The sequence below is a fragment of the Notechis scutatus genome, chromosome 4 (assembly GCF_049901735.1).
Source record: "Notechis scutatus isolate UNSWTSFEM ecotype Mainland chromosome 4, rNotScu1.2, whole genome shotgun sequence".
Taxonomy (NCBI): domain Eukaryota; kingdom Metazoa; phylum Chordata; class Lepidosauria; order Squamata; family Elapidae; genus Notechis; species Notechis scutatus.
This window is the reverse complement of record NC_142012.1, coordinates 85,781,349-85,801,219: the sequence shown is the minus strand read 5'-3', so window position 1 is coordinate 85,801,219 and position 19,871 is coordinate 85,781,349. Positions and strand designations below refer to the sequence as shown.

At 36.4% G+C, this 19,871-nt stretch overlaps 1 protein-coding gene across 9 annotated transcripts in view; it reads left to right on the top strand.

Annotated features, from left to right (window-relative positions):
- JMJD1C (jumonji domain containing 1C) overlaps positions 1-19,871 on the top strand; it is a 121,114-nt gene that overhangs the window by 92,047 nt on the left and 9,196 nt on the right. For 6 of the 9 annotated variants that reach the window (XM_087964032.1, XM_087964033.1, XM_087964034.1 and 3 more), the window contains 14 exons: positions 1,260-1,432; positions 1,678-3,842; positions 5,318-5,519; positions 6,816-7,030; positions 8,524-8,676; positions 8,796-8,885; positions 12,614-12,741; positions 12,938-13,151; positions 14,839-15,053; positions 15,608-15,886; positions 17,706-17,874; positions 18,823-18,913; positions 19,056-19,186; positions 19,541-19,684. In XM_087964032.1, coding sequence (XP_087820158.1) covers positions 1,260-1,432; positions 1,678-3,842; positions 5,318-5,519; positions 6,816-7,030; positions 8,524-8,676; positions 8,796-8,885; positions 12,614-12,741; positions 12,938-13,151; positions 14,839-15,053; positions 15,608-15,886; positions 17,706-17,874; positions 18,823-18,913; positions 19,056-19,186; positions 19,541-19,680 — 4,365 coding nt within the window. In that variant the 3' untranslated portion in view covers positions 19,681-19,684. Of the gene's footprint in view, positions 1-1,259; positions 1,433-1,677; positions 3,843-5,317; positions 5,520-6,815; positions 7,031-8,523; positions 8,677-8,795; positions 8,886-12,613; positions 12,742-12,937; positions 13,152-14,838; positions 15,054-15,607; positions 15,887-17,705; positions 17,889-18,822; positions 18,914-19,055; positions 19,187-19,540; positions 19,685-19,829; positions 19,844-19,871 lie in introns of those variants that run through there. The other 3 variants (XM_087964037.1, XM_087964031.1, XR_015749336.1) reach the window with 3 other exon arrangements.

Below are 19,871 nucleotides of genomic sequence, written 5' to 3'. Positions count from 1 at the left end.
CATGTAGGCCTGTTTGTCAACATAGAAGTACCAAGTAGGGTGCTAAGACTATGGCATTATCTCCCATGCCCTTTGCCCCCTTCCTAAACTCACTGAGAATATAGGTGAAAGGCATTGGTGTCTTTGTACCTCTGAGTAGTAAAGGGTATTCCATTGATGTTGTCAGAGTAGCTACTAAGACTTTTTAAAAGAGTTGGCTAATTAATGGTTGACTAATGGGCCTGTGACAGGTTCTGCACAATCCTAGGACATTGTGATGTTAAATTACTTTGGTTGATGTAAGCAGCTATACCACCATTTTAACCTTAGCCAAAATGACTCCTGAATCACCATTGTCAGCTTCTCTCTACTTTAAAGATATATTCAAATAGACACTTCCATCATAGAATCTGAAATCCTGCTAAGTTCTTTGTATTGGTTTCAGTTAAAGCTAACAAAATCTGGGGATCAGTCTGCTTTCTCAATCTTAAAAATATCGTCAGTGCAGTTGAGAAAGCATATCATAGATAAGAAGCATGTCTTTCACCAGGAAGAAGAAATTAGGTTTGTGCTGCCCCTCAGATTTCAAGACAGAAAAGCTGTATCATGCTGCACAGAGTCATGAATGTAGAAGATGTCCGCAGCTGCTCAAAGTAGCCGTGCTTTTTCCTAGGACTGTATGGCTGCCGCCTTCTGCAGCTGTCCTACAACCCAAGAAAGAACACTTGATTTAAAGAGTTGCAGACATTTACATCCCCATTCATTCTGAAATACCTGTTTGCGTTCATGTTTGATTTTGTTATTAAATACATATCCTGTCTTTGGAATGGGAGTTCAAAGTGACATTCATGATGCTACTTCCTCCTATTTTTCTTCACAATAACACTGTCCTATGAGGTAGATTGGGTTGAGAGGAAATGACTGGCCCCATCAGCTAAAGATTCTGTTGCTACTTAAACTGCTTTATATTTTACTTCTCTTTATATTATGTAAGAAAATTTGAAGGAACGGCATTCAAAAAGAGTAGGTAAGTGTTGGAACATAGTAAATTTAAAGGAAATATAATCTTTTTTCTACCATGATTTGTTTTCTGTTCAAGATGTCACCCTTCATTTTAAATACATCGCTCTCTCTGTGTATGTGTGTGTGCATTATTAATATGAAATTCTAGATCATAATTATATTTTTACTCAACCATTATAAAACAAGAACACTTGACTATCCTAGAATTTTCCTAAGAAATAATTAAATCCTGCTGATAACTATGATTGTTTTTCCAGAATACTCCTAGTCCTTGGTTACACCAGCCCACCCCTGTGACATCATCTGAGGGTCTTGGATTGCTGAGTCATATTCCTGTAAGACCGTCTAGTGCAGAGCCACATCGGCCACTCAGATTGACATCCCACTCTAGTCCTCCCTTGTCAAAAGTCATAGTGGATCGGCATAAAGAGTAAGCGTGTGTTTTTTTAGTCCAAAAATGAGAGGTGATTCTGAAAAAAAAAATAAGGCTGTAGAAATAACAGTCTTGGGTTTTGCTTCAAAACTAACTGTGTTTGTGCATCATATCTCTGACCCATAAAACATCTGAGATAAATGAGGAAGTTATTGGTACTATATAAGAACAATTTATTTGCTGTAGTTTGTTAATCTGAAACTAAAATAATGCAGTGCATTTATTTATTTATTTCTGTACAGTGAATTGGAGAGGAAGGGAATTTTTGAATCTCTACATTCAGCAAAATCAGATCTAGAACAGAACAGATCACAGGCTACAAAAGAAGGTCACCTACAAAGACAATTTGTGGATCCTCTGCAAAAATCATTTCAAGAGACAGGGGAGAGACTAAACAAGTATAAAGAAGAACACAGACGAATACTGCAGGAAAGCATCGAGGTTGCCCCTTTTACAGCTAAAATGAAGGGGCATGAAAATGAAAAGGAGTCTTATTCCAGAATAATGCCTTTATCATCCTCTAGTCCCAAAAGCCATGGAGGAAAACCTGACAAAGATTCAGAACTCTATAAAATGAAGCATTCAGTACCACAGAGCTTGCCACAAAGTAATTACTTCACCACCTTGTCTAATAGTGTGGTGAATGAACCTCCACGAACGTACTTGTCAAAGGAAATTGCAGGCACATGTGCTGATAAACAGAATACTTGTCCATCAACAACAGCTGCTGCTACTCAGTCACTCACTTCTTTCACGTCATCCCTTTCAAAACCTCCGCCTTTAATTAAGCACCAGCCAGAAACTGAGAGCTCACTGGGCAAGGGAACAGATCAGCTTTCACAGCAAATGACATCCCATTCAGTAAATTCTTTTAGAAATAACAGCGGAAGCCCTACTCAGTTGACAATTGCATCCTCTGGTTCACTCCGAACAATGCCTGCTTTACACAGAGCACCTGTGTTTCACCCGCCTGTCCATCCCATCTTGGAGAGAAAAGAAGGGAGTTACAGTAGTCTTTCTCCTCCAACCTTAACTCCAGTGCAGCCAGTTAATACAGGTAACAAAGTCCATGAATTACAGAAGCCACCAACTTTAGTACCTGAGCCAAAGGAAACACAAAATAGTTATAAAAGTGTCACGGATCAGAAACTTTCAGCTAAATGGAAAAATAATATTTGTCCAAATAATGAAAAAATAGAATGGCACATGGAAAGAACTCACGGGAAATCATCTTCTGCCACAGCTTCTGTCATTGTACGCCCACCTTCACGTTCAAAGTATGATACAGTATCAGTTGTGCAGTCAGCTCCCCAAGTGCAAGTTCCTGAAAGATTAAAAGGAATAAATCAAACAGTTTGCCTTAAATCAGTGGAAGCCAAAGAGAGTGGGAGAACAGTTGTGTCAAAAATGAATTCAGATGTGATTCATGCCGGCTATGAAAAGAATTTTCCAGCTGCTTCCCAGGGCAGTGTTCCCAGTACAGTCATACAAACCACAACTGTGTTATGCAGTACCATAACGGATGTCATAACATCTGTGACTACTTCTGATGTACCAGGTCCAGACAGTCCACAAGTGACAGATTGTTTGCCAAAAGCAGGGTTACCCTGTACGTCAGTAGACAGTACTGCCTCTAGGCCCATAAATAAGGAGGTGGCACAAATAGAGGAATGTAGTGTCAGCTCAACAGCTCCTGTTACAGTGGCTTGCAGCAAAACAGAAAGTAGCCTTCAGGTGAGCACTGGATTCTCTGGCCCATCAGACTTCGTTCACTTGAAAAAACACAAGGCAGCATTGGCTGCAGCTCAGTTTAAAATTAATAGTACCAACGATACTGAATCTCATACTGTGAAAAATCTAATATATCCAGCCTCTCTTTCTGTGGATAGTGCTGTCAACTCAAGTACAATCAACAAAGGAAATATTCTGAGTGGTGGGCAAATTTCCCAGACGAGTCAAGCAAACTATCACACAAAATTAAAAAAAGCTTGGCTCACAAGGCATTCAGAAGAAGACAAAATCACTAATAAAAAAGAGAGTTCAGAAAACTGTGTATCAGAAATGATTAAACCATGTACAGTTAACTTAATTGCTTCTACATCAAATGATTTGCAAAACAATGTAAACAATAAATTGGCAGGGGAAAAGCTTGTGAAAGAAGAGAAATATGCAAGGAGAAAAACAAAAAGAATGTATGAATCTGGCTCTGAAAGTGGAGATTCTGATGAGAGTGAGAGCAAGTCAGAGCAGAGGACAAAACGGCAGCCGAAACCCACATACAAAAAAAAACAGAATGATTTGCAAAAGAAAAAAGGAGACCTGGAGGAAGATGTAAAACCCAATGGGCTTCTCAGCAGGGCTGCCAAAGAAAAAAACAAATTGAAGTTACAGAGTGGCAACAATAACAGTAAGTACCTATTTGCGTATAAGTTGGGAAAAGGGTGCGGGGCTATCTCTTCCATCCTTTCAAACAAACACACCCCAAATTCTGTAACAAGAAAATAATATGATACCAACACAGAGACATCACTATATAATAATGCAATCACGAATTATTCAGACAAAATGCAAATATAGGTGTGCCAGAGGATGATTGCATAGAGAGAAAAACAAACATTGCTGCATTAACTGGACTTAAATTTTTGAAATGTGTTTTAAATAATATTCACACTACTTACGTCGGTAGTAGGGTCAGTTAAATCCTTGAAAATATAAATGGTTACAGGGTTGTATTTGGCTGTAAAATATTTCCAAGAATAATTAGACATAAGCTTTTGGGTGATGTTTTTAAAGAGAAAATATGTATGTGCAAGGCATATTATCTTGAGGCAAACTAAACAAAATCATGGTTTTTCTTTTTCTTTCCTTCCCTTTATTTTTTGTATATGAGATTTATTTTTGAGAATTATTCTTTCATGTATAGATAATCCTTGGGTTACAAAAGCAATAAGGACCAAGAACTTATACATAGTTTTCTAGTATAGGCAGTCCTCCACTTAATAACAGTTCATTTAGTGACTCTTCGAAGTTACAACAGCATTGAAAAAAGTGATTTATGATCATTTTTCACACTTATGGCCATTGAAGGATCCCCATGGTCACGTGATTTATACTCTGATGCTTGATAACTGATTCACATTTATGACTTGCAGTTTCTGGGGTCATATGATCCCCTTTTGCAACCTTCTGACAAGCAAAGTCAATGGAAAACCAGATTCACTTAACAAACATGTTACTAATCTAAGAACGGCAATGATTCACTTAGCAACTGTAGCAAGAAAGGTCATAAAATGAGGCAAGACCTACAGTATTTAACAAATTTTTCACTTAGCAACATAAACTTTGAGCTCAATTGAGAACTGTCTGTATGGCATCCCATAATTGCATAATTTAGAAACAGCAATTCCAGCAGTCCCAGTTGCCATTGTTACATGAAGATCTCATCTGATCGCGGCTTCTGGCTTCCTGCAGGCTTTCCCATTGCCTTTGCTTGTGGTAAGCCAGAAAGAAACATTGGAAATCGTAATCATGGCAGCCATAACTACAAGCACCCATCTTAATCCCCCTCAGTCAACGCTGTCGTAACTTTGAAAAGTCACTGAATGAATGGTCATAGCCCAAGGACTACCTGTAACTTTTTGCTGCATGCGATACAGACGGAATTATGGGAAATATATATTTGAAATTATTTAGCTTTTATATTTAACATAATGAGCTGAATAATTTTTAATTGTTCCATAAATTATGGAGCAAATCAACAAAAATAGAAAATTAACTAAAAATTGTTTTCCTAAGTTAAGTTTGATGGAATCAGGTTTACTTACCGTTTATGATCTGCTTGTGTACTGATCACAGTAACTTAAAAAATACTTTTTCCTGCAGCTGGCATACCTCGTTCAGTATTAAAGGACTGGCGTAAAGTAAAGAAGCTGAAACAAACTGGAGAATCTTTTTTGCAAGATGATTCTTGCTATGAAATAGGACCCAATTTGCAAAAATGCAGAGAATGTAGACTGATCAGAAGCAAGAAAAGTGAAGAATCAGCTCATTCACCAGTATTCTGTAGATTCTATTACTTTCGCCGGTAAGTTGTATTTCAGAATGTCCACGTTTTCCTAGGAGCTACATCTCATCTGTATATCCTTACAAGAATATTCACAATCTAAAAAGCTGTTTAAAATTAAGAATTGTCCTTTTTTTGGATTGTTGCTTGTTTAATCATTGCTATCCTGTTCTTCAGCTGAAATTATATTATATAAGCATGACTCTCCTTGCTCATATTTTAAAAGACAAGGTACCAGCCCCTCCCCAAAAAAATGGAGGGAGAAAAAGGAAGAAGCAGGATATTGAACAGGATATTAACTTTTGAACTAATTTGTAGGACAGCTTTTTTTTAGGTTTGAAAATATTGCTTTCATGTTAAAACTTTAATAGTTCTCATGGTTAGGAAATTCCTCATCTTGAATTTGAACCTCTAAAACTTCTAGCTCTAAAACTTCCCCTGGTTCTTTCTTATCCTTGGAGACTAAATCCTGTTCCCTATGACAGTCCTCAAGTATTGGAAGACTGCTTAGCCTTCTTTAAGCTAACAACAGTTTCTGTAACCTGTCTTTGGAATAGTTGCCGTTATTTGTAATAGGACATAAAGCAAATGACAGTTTGTATCCCAAGGGTTTGGAAAATTATTTCATACTAATATAGAAAAAAATATTGAAAGCCAAGCTTTTCGATAATTTCTTTCAACTTTTTAAGAATTAAGTTGTTAAATTTAAATGCTGAAAATTTGCAGATTATTCAAACTTCTTCCTCTTAAGTTTCTATTAGCAAATCCTTTATTTGTTTTAATAAAGCAAGTAATACAATATCATATTTGTATATTGTATTTTGTGTTACATAGAATATTGGATGATTATAACTGACACTCATTTATATACTACTAAAACTCTCATTCCCATAACCTTAATGGTGCATCATTGGGACAACCATTTTTGAACCAAGATATACCTCAAATTGGCTAGCTTGCAGAATGTGTCCAAAATCTGGGACCTATGACTCCCATCAAATTTAAACTAGGCAAATTTTATGAAACATTTTATGACATAAAAATTATAAAACATTTTATGACATAATAGAAAACACCATAAAGCATTTCTTCTGATCAACTTGGACAACCCCTGATGTTTGACTACGCTATGTAGTTAAAATTTCAAGACAGATCCATTTCTGAATATCTCCCTGAATTTAAAGCTCTGCCATTGTTGAAAGCATTGAGAAATCTTGTAAGCAAATACTTCTGATATCACAGTTTATCTAGTATCTTAATAAAATTAAAGTGTTTGTTGTTTTGCTGGCTTCTGAATAACTTTATTTTGTTTCTTAGGCTTTCCTTTAGCAAAAATGGAGTGGTTCGGATTGATGGCTTTTCTTCTCCTGATCAGTATGATGATGAAGCTATGAATTTATGGACACATGAAAGTTATGAAGATGATGAAATGGACTTAGAAACTTGCAAATATATCTTAGAACATATAGGTGACAAATTTTGTCAGTTAGTAACATCTGAGAAAACAGCTATGTCCTGGGTCAAAAAGGATGGTAAGGTTATTCAGTTTTTATTATGCAAAGGGATAGCACTTTTCATATCTTAATATGCTTGGTTTCATCTATCCCAGATTTTATGTCTTCCGCAGAAATATTTACTGTACTGGTGAGTGCAATGTGTAAATGTAAGTAAATACTGAGTCAAATATTGAAATACATGTTTGTGCAATTTAATCCATATTTTCATATTTAAAAGTTTTATTGGTCTTTTAAAAAATATTATCAATATTATGTAATGAATTTGTGGAGATGTATCACACTGATAGAACAGTTCTCTCTTCCTCCTAATTGTTGCAAAAATCTCGTATGGACAGTTGAGTTTTCCTCTTAAGCATATATCTGAAGGGAATTGAATTACAAACAAAGTACATTGGAATACTCGCAAATATAATGGATGAGTAGATGGAGGGATGGGTGCATTTTAAAAAAAGTTTGGTTTATAGAAATAGCAGTAGTACTATTATATAGTATATATATACTATTATATATACCACTTCACAGGGCTTTACAGCCCTCTCTTAAGTGGTTTACAAAGTCAGCATATTGCCCACAACAATCTGGATCCTCATTTTACCAACCTCGGAAGGATGGAAGGCTGAGTCAACCTTGAGCTGGTAGGAATCAAACTTCTGGCAGTCAGCATAATTCACCCGCAACACTGCATTCTACACTGCACCACCATGGCTCTCTTAAATTATATGCATCATTTCAGTCATAATTAAGTCATAGAAGTCTAAAAACCTAGAGCAAGAAGACAAAATCAATATTACCTGACATTACAGGAAGGGCAATACTGCAGCAATCCTGTGTTTGGTACAATAATCTTAAATTTTTAAAATAAAAAGTGACATGGTAGTCAAGAATGTAATAAAATATGCATAAAACATTTTAATACCTTCCTTATTTTTTTTTGGCATATAGGTGAGCCAAAGTCTTCATTTAAATATTCACCTTTTGATTAACGCCTGTTTTGCAAGAAAATAGTTATATTTTTTTCAGAATAATTATGATAGCAATTACCATAAAATATATAGAAAATCCTTTGTGTGAACTGATCTGCCCCACCTACTGAGTTTACATGGGTGAAAAAGATGATTTCCCCTAAAATAAAGACAGCTTTATATTTTGTGAAACTGAATGACCAAAAGCCCACAATTTCTCCTAACAGGGTCTACTTCCTCATTTTTTAAATAATACTTTACTTTGTTTTTGTAAATTTTCATTTTGTTTTGAAAAAAATATATTGTAAAGTCTAGAAATAATCTTTGGTACATAGCAATGTTGTAGTTTCAAATAAGAATGTCTTAGATAACAATTATATGCTATGACAATTCAAAAATAGATTACATTTACCAGAGACTTCTTAAAAATTGCTTAAAAGGAAATAATGATTGGTTTTCTTGGCTGCATTTTTATTTCTTGTTTTAGTTTACAGTTGTTTGTCTTGAAATTTCAGTACTTGGTATGGTGTTTTCTCTATATTTCAGCCAAAATTGCTTGGAAGAGAACAGTCAGAGGAGTTCGTGAAATGTGTGATGCCTGTGAGGCCACCCTGTTTAATATCCACTGGGTCTGCCAAAAATGTGGATTTGTGGTCTGTCTAGATTGCTATAAAGCTAAGGAAAGGAGGAGTACAAGAGGTCAGTGCACTTTTGTAAAGGGCTAAGATATCTTTAAACATTTCAGAATTCCTTGTTTGATTCCGCTTTTCTAAGCACATTTTATTTACTTCAGGATATTTCTTTTAAAAATTTCACAGATAAAGAACTATATGCATGGATGAAATGTGTGAAAGGACAACCTCATGATCATAAACATTTAATGCCAACTCAAATTATTCCTGGATCAGGTAAGATCACAAGGGTTTTCGCTTTGTTTCTTTATGTTGGTAAAACTCAATATAGAGAGTTACTGGATTGTTTTTTTAGTTTATGTATCACTCAGAATTTATATAGCAAATTCATAAATTACAGAAGAATTCTTAACTCTAGCAAGCTCTCCCTTAATCTGGAAGCCAATTCATAGTATGTGTGAACTGGGAATCAAAGAAATGCTTTTTACTGATCCCTGAAATACCGTATTTGCCGGCGTATAAGATGACTTTTTTGCCCCAAAAAACATGCCTCCAAGTGGGGGGGTCGTCTTATACGCCGGTATATCCACTGCCGGCTTTCGGATGCTTGTTGGACGCAGCGAAGGCGCCTCTGGCTTCCTGGATCCCCTGCGTCGCTTCCGCTTCATCCCGCTCGCCTCGCTCCGCCCGAGGCTGCAGCCTTCCTGTTCTTCCCACGGCCCCTGGCACTCTGCCCTGCCGCTGCAGCCCCGGGGATTTCTGGAGGGCGTTTCCGGTGGTGGTGGGGGGTCGTCTTATACGCCGGGTCGTCTTATACGCCGGCAAATACGGTACTTTTATTAGAGGAACTAGAGGAACTATTCTTCTGTAAATCAGATCTGGTGGAGACTTACTATAAAAATGAATTGGAAGCACTCATCCTTAAAGTATTAAAGCAGCCACATCTTCACTTAGCAGGTCAAAATGACTAATTCATGCCCATATGCACACATAGGCAGTTTGGAAGAAATGTTGTGTTCATGTTGCATAGTTTCTGAAGTGTGTTGAATGGCTTTAATGAGTATATATTGTCATTCATTTAAATAGCAGTAAGATTTGAACACTTGTTTTTTGCTTATTTTTATTTAATTGTGGAATCTTCTTGGAATTGCTAAAAGGGCTGCATTACACAATGGAGATAGGTGGTGTCTTATTCCTCCTCCTTTGTTGAGGGTGTTAGGTTCTAACATAGGTGGATTCTTTTACCCATCTTTCAAACCAGTGGTCTTCTTTATCCAAAACATGGACTTTGCTATCTTCAAAAATGTGACCTTTGTTTTCAAATGCAGATGGACCATTGAATTTTGTCCAGATGGGTTTGATCTCCTATATTGTGCCATGCATTTATGAATTGATTGTTTTGTTTCACCACTGTACAAATTTGCCCATGTCTCACTGCACTGTATTGCATGTACCACATTCTCAGTATGTATCTGGGTGTTTTATCCTTGGGGTGGACAAGCTTCTGCCTTAAGTGTATTCTTGGGTTTAAAGTGTACATATATGTTGCGTTGATTGAGCATAAGATGGGAGAGATCAAAACCCTACACCACTGGGCTGAAAGTTTGCCTACCAATAAAAAGGAAAAAGAAAAAAAAAACTAAAACATGCCAAGGAATCCCTCAGAACTTGTGATTATCCTAACTTGGCCTTCATCAAATTAAAAAAAAAAGATCCAGCATGATCTTCTCTACCTCAGACAAAGAAGAGAACAACAAATGTAGCAACATTGTCATTCTGTATATTGCAGGAATATCTGAAATGCTCAGGAAGATTGCCAATCAACAATTCAAACCTATGTTCCTCTCTGTCCAAAATGTGGACTTTTGCTGCCTTCATTTGGAGGGGAGATAGGTGGTTGGATGGAATTGAAGCAGAGATAGTTTGTGCAGAATAGGAAAACATAATATGACTATGCAACAGTCATAAATGAGGGACAGTCACCAAGCACACAAATTTTCATCGTATGACCGTGGGGAAGTAATTAAAGTTGTTAATCCAGTTTTTTCAGTGCCATCATAACTTTGTACTGTACTGAAGAAAAGGTGGTATCTGAGATATATCTAGATTACTCTGTTCCACTCCAACACTATAGGCCCAGATGCTCCTCAGGGACATTCCCATCTAGAGTGCCTTTGGTAATATGCATGGGAAATGTGACTAAGATATGAGTGATCATGACCAAAGCTTCCCAATTCAGAAAATTATATAGCTGGCACACAAGATGAAATTGTGTGAAAGCCATCATATCCGTGGCTACGACCTGTTTTTCAAACAGGAGACCCCATAGATTGTGCATCTATTCTGTTGGGACAGTGCAACCCCATCCAGAACAAGAGAAAGCAAATCCTGGGGTGCAGGAGGTTTTAGAACCAGGTGTTCTTTGGGGTTGTTAAGTCAAACCCTACTCTAACTTATACAGATTCCCACAGCTTTCAAGCGCCAAGACAAAACCTCCAAGTGCATAACTTGGTCAGACAGGAATACAGTTGTAATACTGATGCCTCACCCAATGGTTTCATACAGACGTTATATAAGAATGGGGCCAGCATCAAGACCTGAGGGACCCCACAAAGCAAAGCCTGTGGACTAGATCCTTTCTCTGTTGATGTCTATGGAGATTCTCATCAAGATCATGATTGTCCCAAAGGTGCTTTTTTTAAAGGCAACTGGACTGTTTTTTTCTTGAGGAAGAAGAAAATATTTCACTTCTCACCCAAGAAGCTTCAACAATTCTGATGGTGGGGAGAGGGAAGGATGGGTACTGACAGTTGAGACCTGGTGGTGAGGGAGATGGAAGCTTCTGATATAGTGGCGGATTAAGGCTCACTGGTGCCCCCCTCCTTCGTACATACTGTACAAAAAAAGCCAAGCTTAGGCTACATAAAAGTTTTTGTGATGCCCCCCTTTGGGCCTGGTGCCCTAAGCACGTGCTTAGTCTGCTTAATGGTTAATACACCACTGTTCCCATAGGATGGCGGGAGGGGTGGGTGGGAAGATTGTATTTCTTTGCAGTAATCTGATCCTTAGCACTCTTTGAGAGCTGTTGAGGCCACTTGGGGGTTTATCTGTCCCCTCAGGCTTCTTGACTCAGGGTGCAATTGGTTGGGGAATCCTATTGGAAGATTCCACAACCAATTAGCAAAATAGAAGATGGTATTTGCTCTCTGTCTGTATATAATAAGCTTCCCTTGCCAGCAAACCCTGCCCTCCCTCCAACTGAAGATGCAAGAAAACAACCAAATTCAGAGAGCCACAAATAGTCAACATTCTTTACACATATGCAGAGGTAGTTATTTTATAATTCTGATCTTCTGGGATATAAATAAAATATTTAAGATAATCTTACTTTACCTATTTTTATTTATATGCTGCCTGGCTTTGATTTTCTAGTATTTAGTTTAATGCCATTTTAATGCGTTTAACTTCATTTATTATATTTTAATGGCTTATTTATTTACATAAACATTTGATACTAATAGCAATTGCTTTTGCTATGTAAAATAGACAGCTACTTTCTTTGTTGCCAAAAACTAGATCTAGGGAAATTAATACAGCAAAAGCATGGAATAGCAACGCAGTTGTTTTTAGTCAGTTCATATACTCTGCCCTTTTATATCCTTCCCCCTGAAGGCACCTACATATAACCTATTGTTCAGGTTCTTCAAATGTGATATCTGATTACATGCTAGAAACAAATGAGACTCATATCCTGTTAATCTATGACATGGTTATGTTGAACATAAAACTCTTTAAACAAATATGGCCAAAGGTAAAACTGTTTTGGAAACTTTCAACTTTATTTTCTTTATTGTATGAGGGTACGTATAACATCATATTATTAACTTAAGACTATGTACATATACGTATGTACATATACAGTACATATACATGTATACATTTATACATATGTACATAAAGATTGAGACTATTATATCTAACAAATATTTTTCCATATCTTACAGTTTTAACAGAACTTGTTGAAGCATTACATACTCTTAGAGAGAAACATGAAATTAAATCTCATTGCCAGTGTGGCAGCAAACAGAATGTACAAATTGGCAGGTTTCCCCCAGTGAATGGAGTATCTCAGGTAAGGCCATAATATAGCGGTCAAGTGAAATACTAATATTTTTATATTATATGGCATAATTACATATACATTGTTTTTAAATACTACGGTATAATACATTTTAGACATGTTTTGTTTATCACCCCTTCAGCTGTTTTAATACCATAAAATAATTTTAAAAGTGCAAACAATTTGATGAAATTATTATGCTCCACAGATTTTACAGAATGTCCTGAATCACAGTAATAAAATTTCTCTGTGCATACCTGAGTTACAACAGCAAAAGCCATCTCAAAAACCTGAAACAAATGGCAATGCAAGCCCAGGAAGTGACATAAGTTCAGAGAGCAAGTTAAATCCTCCTGAGTCACAATCCCCACTGCATTGGTTGGCAGATCTAGCAGAGCAAAAGGCTAGAGAAGAAAAAAAAGGTAAATAATGACATAAGTTAATTAGAAAGCAACATATCTTTATCTGACAACCTGGAATTCAGCCAATTGATAGATGCCCCATCTTTATATTGTGTCGAATGTTCAAAATTGCTAACAAAATTTGTGAAAGAAAAGTAGACTGTAATAGTTAAAATATAGAAATGAACAATTTATACTAGAGTTAATTAAACCTTGGCAAAAGGATACATTTTTACACATTTATTAAAGACTAAGTATAGTATGTGTTACATAGTATCTGTCCAGAACCCAGCCTTCATGAGCCCTACTCAACAGCCTAGTTGTGAGGAGAAATCCCTTTTTATTTGGAAAGGCAGGAATACACCATATTCACTGACAAAGCTCCAGATCACACATCCTTAGGTGATTCACAAGTTTAGCAATCTCTGAGTTAGCACTTCAATCCCAACACAGAGAGTCCTGACCAATCTGGGTAGTAGCAAGGAAATCCTGGCAGGGAATCCGCCGGAGGGAACTCTTCTGGAGCATGAATGGTTGTCTCCGACAACTGTGTCTCCCACACCCCTCCTCCTTATATCCCAGCCAGAGAGGGGCTTGTTAACATCTCCTTTTCCTGGATAGCTGGCCCTCAGCCCTATGCTGCTCTCCTCTCTGCACTTCTCTGTGCATACACACATCTGGGACAGGCCCCAGCTGTTCCTTCCCCTCACTCAGCTCAGGCCCCCAAAACAGCTGTCTCTCAGCCTGAGTATGAGTAGATGGGCCCTGCTCTGCACCTGGCCTTGTGACCTCCTGTTCCTCAGAGCCTTCTGCAAGCCCTGATGGTAACCCAGGCACCCTCCTTCCATCTCCTCTGACGAACCACAACATTATGTAGCGTAGTAGTACTGTATAACATACAATGTAATATAGTTTATAGTATACTATCCAGTATAAATTATATACAATTTACACTTACTGGCTCCTTGTTCAGCAATCATTTGAAGATGCAATGTGCTGAACAAATTGTATTTATGAGCAGTTCTTGAAATTCCAGCCATCACAATGTGTCCATGGTCACACGATTATACTTCAGGCACTTTTGGCAACCTGCTTGCACTTATAACAATTGCAGATCTCATGGTCACGGGAATTGCCATTTGCAGTCTTCCAAGTAGTTTCATATATATTGTGAACAGCTTGAGGGACAAGTTGGAATCAGTGCAGCAACTGTAGTCCACCAACACTTCCACATATGACCCAATGTGAAGAAACAGAACTACTATTTAAAAAAACAAACCCAATCCTTCCAGATGCCCCAGAAGGATATTATGGCCAGTGATACCAATATCTGTTGAAAAATCCAGGAGACGCACTGATGCTGAGGGTTTTTTTTTCTATATAGAAAAAGGCTGTTGTCTTTTAAGTTTGAATAAGATATGTGGCTCATTGCTAGTGGCTTCCATTCTGCCATAACATGTAAAATTAAGGGCTTTTTTAGTGTTGATGTCTTGTGTAAAAGAAGTTTTAGTGTTTCTGTTCTTTTTTATGGTGCAAGTTAAATAGTATTGATTGAATTTTGAAGTCTTTATTTCAAACTCTGATGTTATGTAACTAAAGCAATAGAATTGTGTCATTTATTTCATTATAAAATACAACCTGCTAGTATACCTGCTCCTTACCATTGCATAGTTTTGTAACTTGTTCCCGGTCTATATATTGATTTTAGAAAATAAGGATTATCCCCTTGGAAAGCATACAAAGGAGGAACAAGAGCAAGACAACTCAGAATCTCTTAATTTCAAAGTGTCAACTCCTTTGTCTCAAAATACTGAGCAGGGCTCAACATTACGAGACCTGCTGACTACTACAGCTGGCAAATTGCGCCTAGGCTCCACAGATGCTGGCATTGCTTTTGCTCCGGTATATTCAACGGGAACAGCAGTGAGTGTGTTGTCAAAATGCTGTGTTATAGATGTCGTAGGATAGAGAGGACCTATTTCATAGCTTAGATGTCAGTGGATTAATGTGAGTAGTAGAGAAACAAGATCAAAAGTACAGTACTTTTGGTATTTATTCTAACCTTTCCTTGAGATACTTATCTAAATTAAAACATTGGTCAAACAGCAACAGAGGTCTACAACTCAAAAAATAGCATATCCAAGAGATTATTTAAATGTATTGAGCTGTGTTATTTTATCAGCCCAGATTTCCCTGGGAAAGCAGCTTGAATGTACTAATTTAGTTGTATTCAGACATAAAACAGAATTCTAAAGATTCGTGCTTGTATTACGAATATGTGGTTAATTTACTGAAGTGAAATGGTTCAGTGATTATATAACAATCAGAAGGTTTTGGGCACATTAAGTGATGAATAATTTAATAAAAAATAATACTATATTACAGTTAAACATTCAGTGTATTTAGCATATATATTTTTTAGATTGGTAAAGAAAAAACTAAAGACTGCTTAAGTCCTCATTTTATTTTTCCAATAGAGTAGCAAAAGTGGAAGGAGTATGCCAAACATTCTTGATGACATAATTGCTTCAGTTGTAGAAAACAAGATACCACCAAATAGAACATCAAAGATAAATGTAAAATCTGAAATGAAGGAAGAGCCAAAGAACAACAGAAAAAGTATTTCAGATGATAACAACAGATTATTCAATCATATTCCACATTCATGGATTTGTAATAAGCATGTTTTGTGGCTCAGCGATCATGGAAACAGCAACAACTGGAAACTCTTCAAAGAGTGTTGGAGACAAGGAAAGGTATATATTAAAGTGTTCTTTTTAAAAACTTCTAACAAGACATCAATTTTTTCTTTCTTTTAAAAAACATTCATTGAGGGTTTTTTAATACTTTAAATGGCTAGTAATAAATTTGTCGGTGGGAGCAATCCTACAGCCAAATTTAGCCAAAAATTCCATTACCTGATGTTCCCAATCCCTGAAAATAGATCAAGATGTAGTTTCCAGATCAATGCTTCTGCTCTAATGTAACGAGTAGAATAACTCAGTAGGTAGTAAAGAGAGAGGCTGGTTGAAAATACAGTAGTCACCAGCTGTATAGGTAACATTCTAATATCACCAAAGGTAGCATTCAGTACAAAAATAATTCAAATCTTGAACTTAAATTCAGATCTTAATAGTCCTGCCAAACATGGATAATTACCTTAAATGACTACAGTTAATCTATTATGCAGGTTTACCTGTATAACAAAAATACGTACAATAATCTTTTTTATCCACCATTAGGATAAACCTATATGCCCCTAAAATAGATTCAATTACTATTTTGGCTCCATATAAGGGTTTTTTAGTACATAGGTTCATACCAGACAAAATTAATGAAACTTATTTCCTTGTTAAATTTAGTGTTACTAATAATTACATTTATTAACTACTAATGCAAACTAGTGGGATCACAGCTAGCAGTCATTAAAGAGGAAAAATACTCTGGAGTAAAGGTGGACAGCTCAATGTAAATATGCATCCATTGTTTTAAAAAAAAGCAAACAGCATATTAGGGATAATAAGAAACAGTATTAAAAATACAGGTGCCAATATTATAATGCCCTTGTATAAATCAATAATGCAACTACATCTAGAACAGCGTTTTGCAAATTTGGTAAACTTAAGATGTGCGGACTTCAACTCCCAGAATTTCCCCAGCCAGCATTCCCCATCAGGAAAACACTGGTGTAGAATATTGTGGGCAGTTCTGGTTGCCATAGTTCAAAAAGAATATAGTGGAGCTAGAGAAGAAGGTTCCTATGCAGAAAGATTTGAGGCTTTTTTAGTCTAGAAAGGAGGTGAATGTTAGGGGCCAAGGGTTGAAGTGTTTAAAATTATGGCTGGTAAAGATAAAGTGGACAAGGAGGAGCAATTTTGTCCTTCCCAAAAAACTGGAACTAGAATTTAACCACTGAAACTGAATCCTGAAAGAATCTGACCTGACAAAAGGATTTTTTTTTCACACGACATGTTAATAAATTTTGGAATTCACTATCACAAGATGTGGTGCTGGTTACCAGCTTGACTGGCTTCAAAAGGTTGGACCATTTTGAGGAACTTATGGGGCAATATCTGCTAGCCTTGATGTGGCTACTCCTGAAGGCCATCTGCTGGGAAACTAGTGGGCTTCCTTGTGTAGCTGGCTGGCCCCTGTGAGAAGAGACTTCTGGACTTGATGGGCAGTGGCTTCAGTCCTAAAAGCCACTTCTTACTTACTTACCCTGCCTCAGCCAATGTAGCTATATTATTGTTCTTTCACCTGACAATTTTTAAAATGGTCATGAAGCAAGTCACTATAGTTGTTAAACTAATTAAGTGAACCATGTGGTCATTAAGTGAATCCATTATATCCAGTGGGTAAAAAATGTCACAAGTTGCAATCATGGACCATAGGATGCTGCAACCAGTCACCCCTGCAAGCTAGTCTCCAAGTGCCTGAAATGTGACCTCATGATCACTGGGGGATTCCACCAGTTGTAACTTTGAATAGTCATGTTAAGGAATACCTGTTTATATACCACAATTTTTAAAGAAATACTACTGCTTATTGATGTTTTTATATTATGCTTTCCAGTTTGTATTAGTCTCCGGAATCCACAAAAAAATGAATGCCAGCTTATGGAAGGCAGATTTTATTAGTTCAGATTTTGGTGATCTCAAAGCTGATCTTCTGAATTGCAAAGACAGCATTACTGCAAGTGGCAGTGTCAAGGAATTCTGGGATGGTTTTGAAGAAATTTCAAGTATGTTTTGTTTTGTTCATACCTTGAAATAATTGTGTGCAAACATGTTCATGTGCATATGTAATATAATTGAAAATAGAGGATATAAAACATAACAATTCATCCTTTAAATTAAGTAAATTTTAGATACAAGGTTATGTAAATATGTTGGATTTATTAATAATGCAAATACAGAAATTGCCTTATTATTAATTTTGCAATGTTATATTTTTGAATACAGATTTTTTTAAAAAATTACTTGTATATTTGTAGGCTGCAGTCCTCTTAATTCTTCAAAAATATAAGAGCTGCCAGGAAAGAGCTTAATTCCTTCATGTCAAATATAAACTAATATACAAATTTTAATAATGATAATATATAGAAAATTTCTGAAAATATTCACACTAATTATGATGCATCATGATTTAAATATTAAATAAAACAACATTGGCATTTCCACAGTTATAAAATACTAGTTATAAATAAAACTTTGGACTGTTACTAATGTTAGCTGCATGTTGTTTTAGAAGAATTTTTAAGTGTTTCATTTGGGTATGTAATTAAGGTCTATGGCCTATTCAGAACTGGGCCCTGCAAGAGGCGGGCTGGCATGCACATGCAGTCAAGCTGTGTGCATATGCATGTGTGCACCAGCCCACCAATCGCTTGGCCCGGTTCCCCTCCCCCCGCGCCTGGCCGCCAAACCGCAAAGGTTGGGGACCACTAGTCTATGAGTTAGCTTGCTCCCTCCACTCGGGAGTCTCAGGAGTGGCCATTTTGTTTTTTCACCTGCAACTCTCAGTTGATTTCAGAGGGTAGAACAGAACCCTTTGAAACAATGTGAGAAAAGAGGGAAGTATGAGAGACAGGAGGAGTTTGAAAAATTCCAGAACACAATACAGTTAAATACCATCCAATATTGCAAGCATTTTCATCGCTCACCCCATCCACTTACCTATATATTTTCAGAACGGCAAAAAAGTAAAAATGGAGAAACCATTGTATTAAAGCTGAAAGACTTGCCTTCAGGGGACGATTTTAAGACCATGATGCCTGCAAGGTAGTTTTTTATTTACATTTATTTATTTATGAAATTAATTTGCTGCCTCGTATCCAACAACTCTGGGCAGCTTACAGCAATTGTCTTTCTCTGAAGTACTCCTCTTAAATATTTTTGTTGCTTCCATCTTTATTTTTTTCAGGTATGAAGATTTGTTAAAAAGTTTACCGCTGCCTGAATATTGTAACCCAGAGGGAAGACTTAATTTGGCTTCATACTTGCCAGGATTTTTTGTACGCCCAGATTTAGGACCTAGATTATGCAGTGCCTATGGTAAGTAACCTGCATTTTGATGTGTTGAGGTTTTTATAATGAATATATTTGACTTGTGGGGGGAAACCAATTTCATAAAAAAGCATTTTGTCTGTCTGAGAAAATATGAAGATCTTAAAGATACTTTCATAAAACTTATGACTGAATTATTGTACTGATCTTGATTATCACCCCTATTATAGCTATTATTTATAAAATCATTTTAAGCTTTTTAATTATATCTACATTGTATGGAATAGAAGTATTTGACATATAGTATGTTGCACTTTTTTGGCTTTAAATTTATTGTAGATGAAAAATAAAGATCAGATTTAGAATGTGCTTTGATACATTTATACTTTATTTTTGCAAAAGGTGTAGCTGCTGCAAAAGACCATGATATAGGAACTACAAACCTTCATATTGAAGTATCTGACATTGTGAACATCCTTGTCAGTGTTGGTATAGCAAAGGGGAATGGAATCCCTTCAAAATCAGGTAAAAATAACATCTGAATATGTACACGTTACCATATTAATGTGTGCAGTAGAATCTGTAAATTTAGCATAAATCAACCCAGCATAGTATTTAAAAAATTCTAGTTGTCATGACATTATTCCATTTTAAATATGTTTTTATACTAACAGTTTGTGTCCTAAGAAAGGTTTGTGTAGAAAAGTTAGAAAAATCAGTCATTATTTATATA